Raw genomic sequence first — 15,226 nt, 5'->3', positions numbered from 1 at the left:
ATTTATTGGTTCGATTTATATGCCGCCCTTTTCCGGAGACTCAGGGCGGCTTACAATACGTTAAACAATAACCTTCATACTTTCGCCCCCTCCCCCCAAAGCGGTGTTCTTTTTTATACAAAGTCAGCTTATTGCCCCCATAAACCAGGTCCTCATTTTACCTACCTCGAAAGGATGGAAGGCTGAGTCAACCTTGAGCCTGGTGAGATTTGAACTTGCAGTAATTGCAGGCAGCTGGTGTTACTTAACAGTGCTTTAGTCGGCTGCCCCACCAAGGCTCTTGTATAGATCTAATTGCTGCATTTGTAAACCTTGATGGAAAGGTAAGCCATACTAAACCTTTATGGCTAAAAAAAGTGATGTCCAGCAAGTTTAGAGTTCTGGGAGACAAGGGAATACCCCCTCCTTTTTTTTGCCCTTACCACTATTAGCACCTTCAAAAAAGGACACTGTATTTGCGTACTTAATTGCTTGTTAACTGCTTTTCAGCTATTAGGAACCTTTGGATCAACAAGTTTTACAGCATGAGGTGAAGTTTTGTCAAGTGCAGGAAATCAGGAGTCCAGGCAGTTCAAGTGAATATATAGGTTTATTGTATGATAAAGCCGTGTAGAAGAATATGACTACTAACGGTCAAAGCAAGTTGGCAGTAGATAAGAGTCAGTGGAATTTAAGGTGGACTGGACTTAGATCGCTTGTGAGCACAAAGTATTTGAGACTGATAACACATTTGACTCCTCCCTCAAGCTCAACCTTGTCATCTCCTTCAGATTTCCTTCAATCCTTAGCAAAAGAAAATTTAAAATCAAGTTTAAGAACTTATTATTTTTTCCTTTAGGAATAAACCAATAAAGAGTAATTATAACTTTGGTTTTACAAAGTTATAAATAGACTAAGGATCCAAATGGATTTAAAATAAGATTTTTATTCTAATTAATCAGAATATTATAAGAATTAGAATTAATTATAAGAAAGTTTCCTGTGGAAAAATCTTTTGTTTTGAATTCTATTTTTAAAAATATGATAGGATGAGACGTTGAAAGTTGAACGGAGCAAAATACTTTTTTACAATGGACATACTGAAGGATATTTTTGGACAATTGATCCAAATTAATTTTCAGAATGTCTGCCTCTATAGATAAGACTACATTTAAAAGATATTCTGAAAGTGGAACAGGTTTTACTCAGGGGACAACTGAGATTGAGCTAAAACTGGATTTAAAACTGATAGGCTACAAAAATGATATGGAAAAAGATGCTACGTTGGACATACTAATAAAACCAGCTGATGTCTTAATAATTAAAAGGAATTTATAAATAACAAATCAAATAGCTGAATAGCTTTCCTACAATGGATTTACAAAGGAGATTTCTTAGAACTTTGAGGAATGTTGAAAGAAGAAACAAAGAAAAAATGGAATCAAGTTCTAAAACATTATTTAACAGATTGAAGATCAAGATTATTAAAAGTAAAAAGAAGGAAAATAAAGTTGGTTTTTCATCAAGGCTAAAATAGATACCCTGTTTCCCTCAAAATAAGACATCCTCTGATAATAAGCCCCATCAGGCTTTTGAGCATATGCACTAAAATAAGCCTCGCCCCAAAAATAAGCCTCCCCAAAAATATTTAAACGCAGAACTGGAAATCAGGTAAGATGGCAAGAGGAGCCCCATCTTGCTCCATGTGCCCCAAAATAATAAGACCTCCCCAAAAATAAGGCCAAGCGCTTATTTTGGGGTTCAAAAAATATAAGACAGGGTCTTATTTTCAGGGAAACACGGTATGTTGTTATCTCTGGTAACCGTTAATAGATTTTTGCTAACTAGGATTGAACAATGAGGTTTTGGAGATTTGTTACAGATAAGAGTTGGGTTATATACAATATTTCTTTTCCTTTTAAAACTATGCTCTTATTTTTTCTTTTCTATTCTATTTTTTTCTTTTCTACACTTTCTTTTTTCCCCCCTTTTTTTAGTTCGTATTTGTTATCTTTTTAATTGTATTTTAAAATAAAATTACTATAATTTCCTGCTAAAACTTAAGGAAAAAAGTGTGGTTTTTGCACAACCAAAGAGGCTTTGGTATTATATTCCCTATATTTCAGTGGTGGGTTGCCCCCGGTTTGGACCGGTTCACCAGAACCGGTAGTAAAGCCGGCGGGAGGCCCCACCCACCACCCCGGATGTTGTCATCAGTGATCTGCGCATGCGCAGAAGGCGCGCGCACAAGCAAAGCAATCGTGCACGCCCGATCCCGTTGCAAACCGGTGGTAAAGGTAAGTAGAACCCACCCCTGCTATATTCCTTCAATTAATCCTAAATTCTTCATGTTCAATTCTTGGAGAGCCCTTGTATAAGTTCTTGAAGTTTTCGTGGGAAGGTTCTCAGAAGCGGTTCCCATTGACTCCTTTCTAAGGCTGAAAAAAAGTGACTGGCCGAAGAACGCAAAGCTAGCTTTGTGCTTAAAACAGAATTAGAACTCATAGTCTCCTAGTTTCTATCCTGATGCCTTAATAACTACAATAAGTGGCTCTCTCATGAATTCTTAAATATGGATAATTAGCAGAACAAATTGCCCTGTTTTGGAGTTCATAAAAAAACGTCCTGTTAATTGAAATTGAACCAGGATGTTCTTTAGCCTCTTGGAATTTACCTCACTTATTTATAAAGGAAGTTAATAATTTGCCATTTTGTCCGTGCATGGTTACATACATGACTGTTCCAGTGAATTTGGAGCCTCTCCCACACTGTTTTCTGATTATTGAGCTCTGCATGATCTGAGTCAACAGAATTATTTGCAATACCATGATGATAATGCAGTAATTTTCAAACTGCATATTTCTTTATGAAAGCCCATGGAACTATAGTGCTGCCCCGATATAATTCTGACCAAATGTGTATAGGATTGCAGAATAACCACAGTGGGATTAAACCTGAAAAACACCTGACATTTCTGCTGCTTAGATGATTCCCAACGATTTATCTCAAAGAGTTAGCCACCTCCCATACAAAAAACTAAATATGAGGATTCACAGCCTTCCAGATGTTGTTTCATTACAATCCCCAGAATTCCTCATGATACACACTATCCTAGAGAATTTTTTTTGTTTGCTAAAAGAGTTTATAATTATATAAAAACATTGCTAGAGTCCTTTCAAACTGTCTGTGCTTCAGATATTATCATATTGTTTTAGATCTGGAATGTGCTAAGGAGGACCCAACCATTTTTCAGTGCATAGACATAAAAACTCCTCCAAAAACTTGCCACCAAATGACAAATGCGAAACCATTAAATGTTATTTATTTAGAAATTTTCTACAGGTAATCCTCGACTTATGACCACAATTGGGACCAGAATTTCCTTTACTAAGCAAGCCCATTGTAAGCGAGTTGCATCCGATTTTACAAACTTTTTTTGCCCCTGTGGTTAAATGAATGGTTGCATTTGTTAAGTGGATCAAGTGATCATTAAGCAAACCCAATTTCCCCAATTGGCTTTGCTTACTGGAAGCCAACTGGGAATGTTGCAAATGGCGATTACATGACCCTGGGGTGCTGCGGCTGCTGTAAATATATGTCAGTTTATTTATTTATGTCCTGCCTTTATTATTTTTATGAATAACTCAAGGTGGCCAATATATCTAATGTTTCTTTCTCCTCCCATTTTCCTCAGAACAACAACAACCTTGTGAGGTGAGTTGGGCTGAGAGAGAGTGACTGGGCCAAAATCACCGAGTTGGCTTTCATGGCCAATGCCAAGCATCCGAATTTTGATCATATGACTGTGGCAATGCTGCAATGGTTGTCACTTTTTTCAATCGTTAACTTTGAATGGTCAATAAATGAATGGTTGTAAGTTGAGCACTACCTGTAGGCAGGAGTGAAATCCAATTTTTTTTCCTACCGGTTCTGTGGGCGTGACTTGGGATATTGCAAAATCTCCATTCCCACCCCATTCCAGGGGAAGGGTACTGAAAAATCTCCATTCCCTCCCCTCCTCGGGGAAGGATATTGGAAAATTTCCATTCCCACCCCACTCTGGGGCCAGCCAGAAGTGGCATTTGCCGGTTCTCTGAACTACTCAAAATTTCCACTACCGGTTCTCCAGAACCTGTTAGAACCTGCTGAATTTCATTCCTGCCTGTAGGCTACCCTGTGCCATAATCGACTTGTTCTCATGCCTGGAAGCCATGTTACCTGTGTGCCTTGAGGATCCAGGCCTGCCACAATCATACCGTGGGAAGTTGGGAGGGGGGATTGCATGAGTGAAGTAGAGATAGCCATAACAAACTTCTCTAAGAGAAGTTCAAGGCCATGGTGTCCGGCAGCTGTGCAAAGAACAAATTGGAATCTGTTTGGGAAAGAACTGATTGGAGCTGTGTGGACATGTGGAGATGTGGGTAAGGTCTTGAACTTTCTTGTGGGTGAGGAAAACCCGGAAGCTTTCAGATTTGGGTTTTCCCAGATGTGCCAATATGACATCTCTAATAAAAGTTAGCTTTGAGGAACTTCAAGCCTCGGAGTTTGAGTTCATTGGGGGTGTTACTTGAAACCCTGACATTTGTGTGTCTTTCAAGATGTAGCAAAAGAATCACTAACTTCAATTTAAAATACACTATTATTATTATTATTATTATTATTATTATTATTATTATTATTATTGGTGGTGGCATCATTATTATTCCTGGAAAAGCGCAAATGAGCCTCAATTCATCAATTAGAGAAAGATGTATTACTTAGAAAAGAACATATATTGTGATACCATTAATTATCCAAGATCCTTGAGGAAAATTCAATAGTCTAATAGTCAAAACTAGCAAAATCAGTAATAACTATCTGGTGGATTGTGTGCAAAGAACAGTAATAATAAATTAAATCATATTTATTTTTTGCCTTGGCCTTCTACTTTTCTGAAGTCTGGCAAAGTTGCAAACTGTTGCTATAAATCTTACAAAACTCCTATCACTTTTGTTTTCACTGTGATAACCAGTGCTATCACTAGGTCCAGCAATGCTTCCCTGGTGCCTTTCAAATTCCATGACCTTTTTCATTTTATTTAACATGCTAGGTTTGGTTAGAACATCTGCCAGAAAGGAAAGGTGACAATAGGCTTAAGGAGTAAGAGAACACTCTCAGAAGTTAGCGAGGATGATGTAGAGAAATGTTTTTCAACACTGGCAACAACTTTAAAATCTGTGAACTTCAACTCCTAGAATTCCTCAGCCAAAACGAATGCCTGGGGAATTCTGGGAATTGAAGCCCACATAATGTATCTAAAAACTGCCAAATTTGAGAAACAGTGATGTGCAGCAACCTCACCACACTACACTATTACCATCATGCCCAAATGGCAGCAATTGGATGGGAGTGGTTATATCATGTTCTCAAAATTCCCATTCAATGTGGTCACCCAGAACCCAAAAAGATTGAGGACACTTCCCGTAAGATATGAAAACTATCACCTTCAGATAACTTTGTAACCTTGTAATTTATACTTTAAAAACTAAGGTACCTTGATAGAATTTGGAAAGAAACTGTGATGTATATGAAGAAAGAACAATAAGTAGACTTAAGAGAGAGACCATTGGCTCAGCAGGTACAGTGAAATGCATCTGTTTGCCTACGTGATAAATAAAGTACACATTCAAATAAAGCTGGGTATTTACTGCAATAAAAATAGCCCACAACAATGAAATGAAACTGATACCAATTTCCTGCTTCTTGATCATTAAGCAGATTGGACAAAAGACAGAGGGGAGGCACTGTGATTCTGGAGAAAGACATGGCTACTTTACAATTTTCCACCAGAGGTTATTTGGGTTTTCATGTATGTTCTAAATCATATATTGCCCTTCAAATTTTCCACACACGTCCAACAACTGCATTCCATTTTCATGAACTATAAAATAGTTAATGGACTTGAAAACTGTTCTTACTGAATTAGTTACAGTCCAGTGAGTTATTCATTCTTTTGATAAGGTGAAATGTCACATACACATTTAAATGGCTGCCTAAAAAGAAACAAGACTTATCTATGAAGTCTGGAAGAGGATGAAAATAAGAGTAGATGTGATTTCTGTTACTAAAACATTCTAAAGTATTAAGTTGACTGGATCTTGATACAAGCGTTATTTTGCTGCATAAAGCTTCACCAAATATTTAGCTGTCTGATTGGAACTAAACCAGCTGCAGCTAAAAGAGAAATTATAAAAGAATAAAAATTATCTTCCTGCTATAAATTCTAGAGCAGAAACTCTTTGATCTAATTAGCCCTTTTCCTGGTCTAAATGACACTATCCCCAACAGAAAAAAAGACTGTTATTTTAGACAAGCGTCTCAGCAGTGGCAGTCAAAAAAAAGGATCCTCAACTCACAATTACAAATCGCTCCATTACACCCAGGATATGCCCAAATTACCCTCCTAATAATTACCCCCCGTTTAAAAACCACTTTTCTGAAGAAAGCCAGATTCAAATAGGCAAGGAAGAAAAAGGAAGTTATACATATTTTTGGAAAACGAACTGTTAAAAAGAAAAGCTAGGGTATTTTTTCCCCATAGCTGTCCACGTGTTCAACTAGCTGCCCAACTCACCTGTATGGAACGGGTGGAAAACAGTATCTTGGCAGAAGCACTCGGCTCTTCTTAGATTCCACTTGCTTGTCCACATTAGAAAGTCAGATCTGAACAGTTTAAAGGCAAGCTTCGCTTTAGTGGGTGATAGGGGGATAAATGCATCCTCATCTGTGGGAGCAGGGCAGAGAGGAAACGTTGAAATAAGAGCAAGTATCTTCTAAGTGGAATCAGGCGCTACCAAAAGTTCAGGTCTGAAGATGGGTGTGACTAAAAACATCACATGGAGGAAGAGAGCGAGGTAATGGAGGAAGGGTAACTCCCACTGCAGCCAGCAGCATTCCTGGGTGTGCCTCTTCTATGTAAATCTCCAGCAGTCAATTTCACTGAAAATATTGCTTCACTCAGTCCACAGAGAAAGCCTAGGTTCTCCGATGCATTTCTTCTTTCTAGTATTACACAAGACTCATAGGATTTTGAAACAAGATTTCAAAGATCAAGTGGTCTGTCTCAGTCAGAGGTCTCCAAATTCAGCAACTTTAAGACTTGTGGACTTCAACTCCCATAATTCCCTGGCCATCATGGCTGGCTGGGGAATTCTGGTAGCTGAAGTCCACAAGAATTAGAGTTGCTTGGAGGATTTGGACTGCCAAATTGGGAATTATATTACCAGGCAGCAGCATTGACTTGGATGAAGGAATGGGTTGAATTAAGAAATATAAGACTATTAACATTGGAAGGTCATGATTTACAATTGGGATGGCATGTATTTTTATGGTATGGTAGAAGTAAGGTACACACATACTTTCATAGACATTATATAAGGAACGCATTGCTATTGGCATGGGAGAAAGTTAGAGACAAATATTATGTGAAAATACCAATATAGTTATCAACAATGGAAGCTTTAATACACCCAAATATCTCTAATTTTAGAAATGCTGTTAGATATAAAGAGTTACTAACAGATAAGGGGAAATTGAAGGGGAAACGAGAACTGGAACAACGGGATTGAGATGGATTGGTATATGTACATGCAAATACAAACAAGATATGAAAAAGATGCTAAATTACATGGTTTTTACTTAGAAAAGACAGAGTTAAATAGGATACTCACAGGAACAGAGGACAAATTAATTAAAAGTATTTATAATTTCTTGCTTGGCATTGAGTTAGAGGAAGAACAAGTAAAGGAAACAATGATAGTTTGGGCAAAGAATTTTGGATACTCAATTGATTTAGACAAATGGCAACTGTTATGGGAAAGGAATTACAAACTAACAATGTCCACTGCATATAAAGAAAATCTATATAAAATGTTTTACAGATAGCATATGCCCCCTGAGAAACTGGCAAAAATTTTTAAAGATAAATCAGCTAAATGTTGGAAATGTCACCAGTTACCAGGATCTTATTATCATATGTGGTGGACATATCCAGAAGCTAAAAACTATTGGAACAAAATTAAGACATGGTTGGAAGAAATGATACAACAACGTATAGATTTAAAACCAGAGCTGTTCCTACTGGATATCCTTCCAGAGAAAACTAGTAAAGAAAATACCTATTTGATTATACATGTAATAACAGCTGCAAGGATTGTTTTTGCACAAAATTGGAAATCAGAGAAAATACCCTTGGAAAGAGAAGTAATTTAAAAAAAATTAGACTGTGCAGAAATGAATAGATTAACTCTGATGATTAAAGAAGAGAGGATTCAGAATACTTTAAGATATGGGATCAATTTTACCATTGGTTAGAAAAGAGATAGAGAATGATTTTCTGGTGGCCTTTGTTTGATGTTTTGCAAACATTTGCAAATATAGTTAAATAGGAATCATACATAAGTGATAAATATACATAAATTACTCCGCCTAAGAGGTAGAACAAGAATACCATGGATCTGGAATTGAGAATTTATAAGTTCCAATGTCAGTTTGGAAAAGTTTAATAGGGGAGATATTTGGGGATACTGCTAATGATCCAGAACTTGGAAACAACATTGAACCCTGAAAAAAAAAATATTTAAAATTCCTTTGTTGGAGTTTGTGAGTGAATTTCCTTCCCCCCCCAAAGGTTTTATGATCTAATATAACTGTAGTTTCTTGATGGACTGTTTCCTTAATAGCTCTATTCAGACAGTCACAGGGATGCAAAAATAAATTTGATAAATTCTGATTATTGGTATACAGTTTATTTTAAGCCATTATATCAGTGGTAGGTTGCTACCGGTTTGCCCTGGTTCGTCCTGCCCACCCACCCGGACGTCATCAAATACACTCTGCACATGCGCAGAAGTTTCTGCCCATGTGCAGAAGTGGCGCACACACAAGCGAAACAAGCGCATGTGCACTAGTGAACCAGTAAGGTAAGTGAAAACCACCACTGCATTATATGTGTTTTATTCAGTTTTGGCTCAGTGTGTTGTGAGAACTCAGGGACTGCAGTTTATAAATCATGTTTAAGCTTACAATTAATGGTCATTCTGTTTGGAAAAACCTTTCACATCTGGAGATGGCAAGTTGGAAAAGATGTATGTATCTGGTCAATTGTTACTATGTCAATCACATTTAAATCAATATACAATCTCAGGCTCTCATTCCTTATTTTGTTAATCTGATCTTCTGAATCAAGTCTGTGAGCATGTAGAACATGTTTTTTTCATAACCTTTGAACAGTTGTGGCTTTGAACAGAAGACCAAGTGCACTGATAATAAGAAAAGATAGCAAGTTCCAGCTCAATCCTGCTCCCCCAGTTCATGAGTCATCTGAATAGGGATTACCCTTGTAAATCCACTTTATATGGGGAATAAGACTTATGATTTTTATTAAAACAATAGTCATGGACAGAGTTTGGCTGCTAACTGTTCAAGTTTAAACCACCAATTAAGGTTTCCTTGTTATTATTAGTTTTTCTATATGCATTGTTGCAAAGATTTTATTTCTGATATGTCCTCTATCCCAAAAGACAAGATGAAACATTAGCCCTTCATTTGAGTGTATTATTTTTTATTGTGGTATATCACTTTGAAAATAATTTAGTTAGCAGAAGGAACATATTTATAGATTACACGTTTTGTCATAGATACCAGAAAAACTGGGAAAAATATTAACTGAAATATTAATGCCACAGTTAGTTTATATTGTAGTTTAAGAATTGTTTTCATTGTTGTTACTGTATGTGACATTAAGAACAATATATATAACAATACTATCTGAATACCCATGCTCCGCTACTAAACTATGTGGTTGGGCTTGATAAATCGACACTTACAGTGTTGAGTAGTGACAACCAGCCTCTCCTATCCTATCCCCTTCTCTCCCTCAGGCTTGCCACACAGAAGCCTCTCCTATCCTATCCCCTTCTCTCCCTCAGGCTTGCCCCACAGAAGCCTCTCCTATGCTATCCCCTTCTCTCCCTCAGGTTTGCCGCACAGAAGCCTCCCCTATCCTATCTCCTTCTCTCCCTCAGCCTTGCCCCACAGAAACCTATCCTATTCTATCTTATCCCCCTTCTCTACCTCAGGCTTGCCCCATAGAAGCCTCCCCTATCCTATCCCCCTGCTTGCTGCTGTGAAAGTAAAACTGAAACTTGTCTCCTCTGCTTGTGTTTTGCATTTGGAACAGATTTCTTTTCAGGTGGGGAGGGGGAGTAGAACTCCTTAGCATCAGAGCATGTTAATAATAATATAGGAAATACTAATGCTCTGATGGTCATTTCGAAACATCCTTTCTTAGTGAGCACCTAGAAGCCAAGAGGAACATATGTAGCAAATTTCAAGTTTGTAGACTTTACGGTTCTGGATATTTTGTGATGATGCATAAATGGCATTTCGCTTTTATATATATGTAGATATATAACAATTTAATTGACATAATTTGACATAATTTCATATGTCAAATTAATATTATATTTTAAAGTTAGAAATATTCAAGCAGTGTAAAGGAGAAATTGTGGCCAAATGACTGGGAAAAGCCACTTTTTTGCCATAACTATATATATTTCCTTGCCCTTTGCTCACCAACCCTTCCTAGCCAGCTACATGTCAAGAATCACACTCTTACTAAAAATATGTATCAGATGTATTTCCTCATTTCTGTGTCACTAAAACCACATATAGTTCCCTGTTAAACAAGGGTGAAACATTTCTTGTCCTTTGAAACTTTTGTTTTGGTTTGGGTGATGTCCTTCCCACTCCCAATTTACTTCAGTATCATAACATCACATGACTATAGAGATTTAAAAGTTGACCTATTTCTTTGTCCTGCTCTACTCTCCACAACTGCTTACAATCCTAATAACATGTTTGAGGAGGTTATGGAAGGCACCTTCAAAATGCTAGACTTCAGTGACCCCATGAAAGTAGAGCAATGCAAAAGCAGGATCACTTAATGTGTTTCTGGCCCTTGCTGAATTTATAATCTCAGCAAAGCCATGGTTTTATTTACATTCTGAGCATGTGGATGAACAAGCGTCTCTTTTGGTAAGGTCTCCTGCCTTACCCTGCTTCCCCTTGAGTTTCGGAGCTGAAGGCAATCTCCAAATCTCAGGCTCAAATAGCATTTTGGCTCTGATCGGTTCCCGTGAAAGAGAAAAACAAACATAATTCTAGTCAATCTTTCCCTGGCTCCCTCTGACTATTATTTATGAATTGTTTTTACTTAGAACATTTATATGGCTGTCCATCTCAAACAACATGACTCTAGGCAGACTATGAATTAATTAATCAAAAATTCAAATGAAAAAGTATTCATACCTCTAAAGCAAAAACAAACAAACAAACAAACCAAAAACAACCCCAACAACACACTATCAAAACTAAAATACACTATCTCGTATTAATTAGGAACTGTATCCTGACTCAAGTGTCTCAGGAAAGATCCTTTCTTAGGTGCCTTTATAAAGGCCTGCTATATAACTAGGAAATAGGTAAGGATCTGCAAATTATTAAACCAGCTTGAATTCATAATGTGGTGTGTTCTTCTGTCCTATGGCAACAAATAGTTATGTTAGGAAGTACGATGAACAATACTTGGTCGCATAAATTCTGCTGTTTTGCTTGTAGTCACTTTTAAAACTCACTCTCTCTCTCTCTCTCTCTCTCTCTCTCTCTCTCTCTCTCTCTCTCTCTCTCTCTCTCTCTCTCTCTGTGTGTGTGTGTGTGTGTGAAGCCTCTCCTCCTAGAAGAATGAAATATTTAGAAGAATATTAAAAAAAGGCAGAATATTATATTTTCCTAAATGAAAAATGGAGACATGTTTTTAGAGGCAGGCAGCAGCCCCCAAATCTTTCTTAATAGTCCGCAGCAGATGCCAACACCTAAGAGATAAAGTGCTTATTGAAAGAGGAAGACAAGTATCTAGGTAGCTCTATTCATAAGCAAAGCAAATAGTGCAGGCAGAAATCCATTTAAGACAGGATATTTTGAAACTCCTTGCAGCAAAGTTGGAACAAAGGCAGAATGATAGAATTAGAAGCAGCCCCTCACCCAAGATCCAACACAGGGCGAAAGCCATTAAGCCACAATAGGCTTAGAACATTTCAGAACATAATAAGCCCCTTCATTTCGCCATCCCAGAGCAATCCAATAAGCCAAAGGTTGGCAAAATTAGCTCAGACATCTAGGATTTGCATTTCCTCTTTTGCCTATAGAGCCGGCTATGACCCCTACATGACCCCATAGGAATCTGACAACAGCCAATAGAATATTAAAGGTAAGGTGACCAGATTTTAACATTGGTAAAGAGGGACATTGTGGGCGTGGCTTATTTTGTGGGTGTGGCTAGCTGGTCATGTGACTGGGTGGGTGTGGCTAGCTGGTCATGTGACCGGGTGGCCATGGCTATGTGTATAGGGTAAGGTGAACAGATTTTAACATTGGTAAGAAGGACACCATTGTGGGCGTGACTTATTGTGTGGGCGTGGCTTGGAGGCCATGTGACTGGGTGGGCGTGGCTAGCTGGTCATGTGACCGGGTGGCCATGGCTATGTGTATAGGGACTACTCAGAGGGCTGAAAAGTCATTTCTGACAGGTCCTCACACTTTTGACTGGTCCTCACACTTATGACCATCCTCACATTTATGCCCGTGCAGTATTCTTAACAACCATGTCTCTCATTTCACAACTGCTTCTCTTCACCATGGTGACAAGATAGGGCAAAAACGTAAAATGTGAGGACAGTCGTAAGTTCGAGGACTGGTCAAAAGTGTGAGGACCAGTCAAAAATAACTTTTTCAGCCCTCTGAGTAGTCCATATGCACAAAAGGACTAACCAGAGGGCTGAAAAAATCATTTCTGACAGGTCCTCGCACTTTTGACTGGTCCTCACACTTATGACCATCCTCACATTTATGCCCATGCAGCATCCTTAACAACCATGTCACTCATTTCACAACTGCTTCTCTTCACCATGGTGATAAGATAGGGCAAAAAACATAAAATGTGAAGACAGTCGTAAGTTCGATGACTGGTCAAAAGTGTGAGGACCAGTCAAAAATAACTTTTTCAGCCCTCTGAGTAGTCCATATGCATAAAAGGATACAGCAATAGAGAGGGATGAAGGAAGGGAAGGGAAATTAGAGTAGGAGTGAGGGTAAGAGGGGGAGGAAGAGAGGAGAAGGAGAAAGGAAGAGGAAGTAGGGAGAAGAAGAAGAGGGGGGGAAGAGAAAGTAAGAAGGAAAGAAAAGAGAGAGGTGGTAGGTTTGAGGAGAAAGATTGCTGTACAATAAAAAAGATGAAAGGGAAGAAAGCCAACCCCAAACAAATATAAAGATATTAAGATAAAGAATGAATGGTTAAACTTTAAAGAATAAAAGAGAACAAATATGAATAAATAGCAGTAATTAGAAACACACATACAAACATACAATTTATTTTCTTTGAACAGAGTATTTGGCCGGTTCACAAATTTAAACAGTGTTTAGTCACTTCAATTAAATTTACAATTTCTATATTTCCTTTTTGCCATATTTATTCCTCATCTATTTTTTTTAAAAAACCAATATTACCCTTCATCCTCATCTCTAATCTTAATCAAATTCAATTTTTCCCTTCTATTCTATATTATACCCCTTTCCATTGTCATCTATTTTTATATCCATCCTCACATTGTTTAATTATGTAATTATGTAATACAGTTGTTTAATACAAATTCAACATTTTAATATAAATCAATTAGTTATAAAACTATCTTTTTTGTATATTAATCAATATGAACATGAATATTCCAATTATTTCCATGCAATCCAATTTCTTACAAATCAATTAATTATATTTACCAATAATAATAAACCAAATAATTTCCCCCATATATTCCTCTGAACCACAACTTAAACATTTCTGCTTTCAACACAATATACAATTAATAGTATCTCAATTCAATTATTACAATTCCCTAGTTAAATACAGCTTTTTTTTCTTTTGTGTTTTAAAATCTTGAACTCTCCTCCTAAATTTCCCATTGTTTGCAGTTTTTCACCTACCTTTTTTGGGGAGGAAAAATAAAAATAAAAATAAATCTCTCTCTGCCTCATTTTGTCACGTTCCACCAAAGATCCTGGTTTCGGTTTCGTTTCTGCAGCTTAGCTAGGGGAAAAAAAAACTGCTTCAGGAACTCTTTACACTGATTGCCTGTAGGGCGGCCCTTTGAAGCCCCGGGCAAGAGTTTAAACAGTTTTTTTTTCTTCTAGCCATCAGCTGGGGCTCAAGAGGCAGTGGGACTGAGGAGGCAGAATGAAAAATCGGGACTTTTTTGAAACGCCGCGGGACGCGGGACAAATTGCTAAAAAGCGGGACTGTCCTGCCAAAAGCGGGACGTCTGGTCACCTTAATTAAAGGACATGTTCTTGCACAGGAACAGGAAGCTCAAATACAAAGCCCAAAGAAGGTATAAAAACTCCCCACTCTGAACTCCATTTGTCAGCTGCACTAGAACCATAAATGCTGTTGGTTCTGTTCATCATTAAACCATATTTCCAATCAGCCTCCATGTTTCCAGTGTCTTCCTCCCAGCTTGGAACTGAGCCAGATGAATATTTCTTCCAACATATGTATGTATGTATGTATGTAATATATGTATGTATGCATGTATGTATTTCCTGCCTTTATTAATTTATAAATAATTCAAGGCAGTGAACAAACCTCCCAGTGCTCTTCCGGGTGCATTTCAAGGTGTTGGCTACCACCTTTAAAGCGCTCCATGGCTTAGGGCCTGGATATTTACAGGACCGCCTGCTGCCACTGACTGCCTCCCACTGACCGATACGTTCCCACAGAGAGGGCCTCCTCAGGGTGCTTTCGGCCAAACAATGTCGACTGGCGACTCCCAGGGGGAGAGCCTTCTCTGTGGGGGCTCCTGCCCTATGGAACGAATTGCCCCTGGATATACGAAGGATCCCCGACCTCCGTGCCTTCCGTCTTGCGCTGAAGACCCTGTTATTCCAGCAAGCCGGTCTGATGGGACAATAATTTTAATTTGGGTTTTAAATACGGGTTTTTAATATGGTTTTATAAGGGTTTTAGAATGGGAATTTTAAATTTGTCCAAAATTGAATTATTTTAATATGGTTTTTAAATTTGTCTTGTATATTGTTTTATTATGGCTGTTCACCGCCCTGAGTCCTTCGGGAGAAAGGCGGTATAAAAATATAATAA

At 37.9% G+C, this 15,226-nt stretch overlaps 1 protein-coding gene across 2 annotated transcripts in view; it reads right to left on the bottom strand.

Moving 5' to 3' along the window:
- The window catches only part of PRRG2 (proline rich and Gla domain 2), a 32,845-nt gene extending 26,000 nt beyond the window's left edge, over positions 1-6,845 (bottom strand). Inside the window, exon 1 of one of the 2 annotated variants that reach the window (XM_034415379.3) lies at positions 6,593-6,845. In XM_034415379.3, coding sequence (XP_034271270.2) covers positions 6,593-6,668 — 76 coding nt within the window. In that variant the 5' untranslated portion in view covers positions 6,669-6,845. The remainder of the gene's footprint in view (positions 1-6,592) is intronic. The other variant, XM_034415380.3, reaches the window with a different exon arrangement.
- Positions 6,846-15,226: the final 8,381 nt, after the last annotated feature.

Source organism: Pantherophis guttatus, chromosome 4, assembly GCF_059756535.1.
Source record: "Pantherophis guttatus breed Tessera chromosome 4, ASM5975653v1, whole genome shotgun sequence".
NCBI classification, from domain to species: Eukaryota; Metazoa; Chordata; class Lepidosauria; order Squamata; family Colubridae; genus Pantherophis; species Pantherophis guttatus.
The sequence above is the reverse complement of the archived record's forward strand: the minus strand, read 5'-3'. Positions and strand labels throughout refer to the sequence as shown.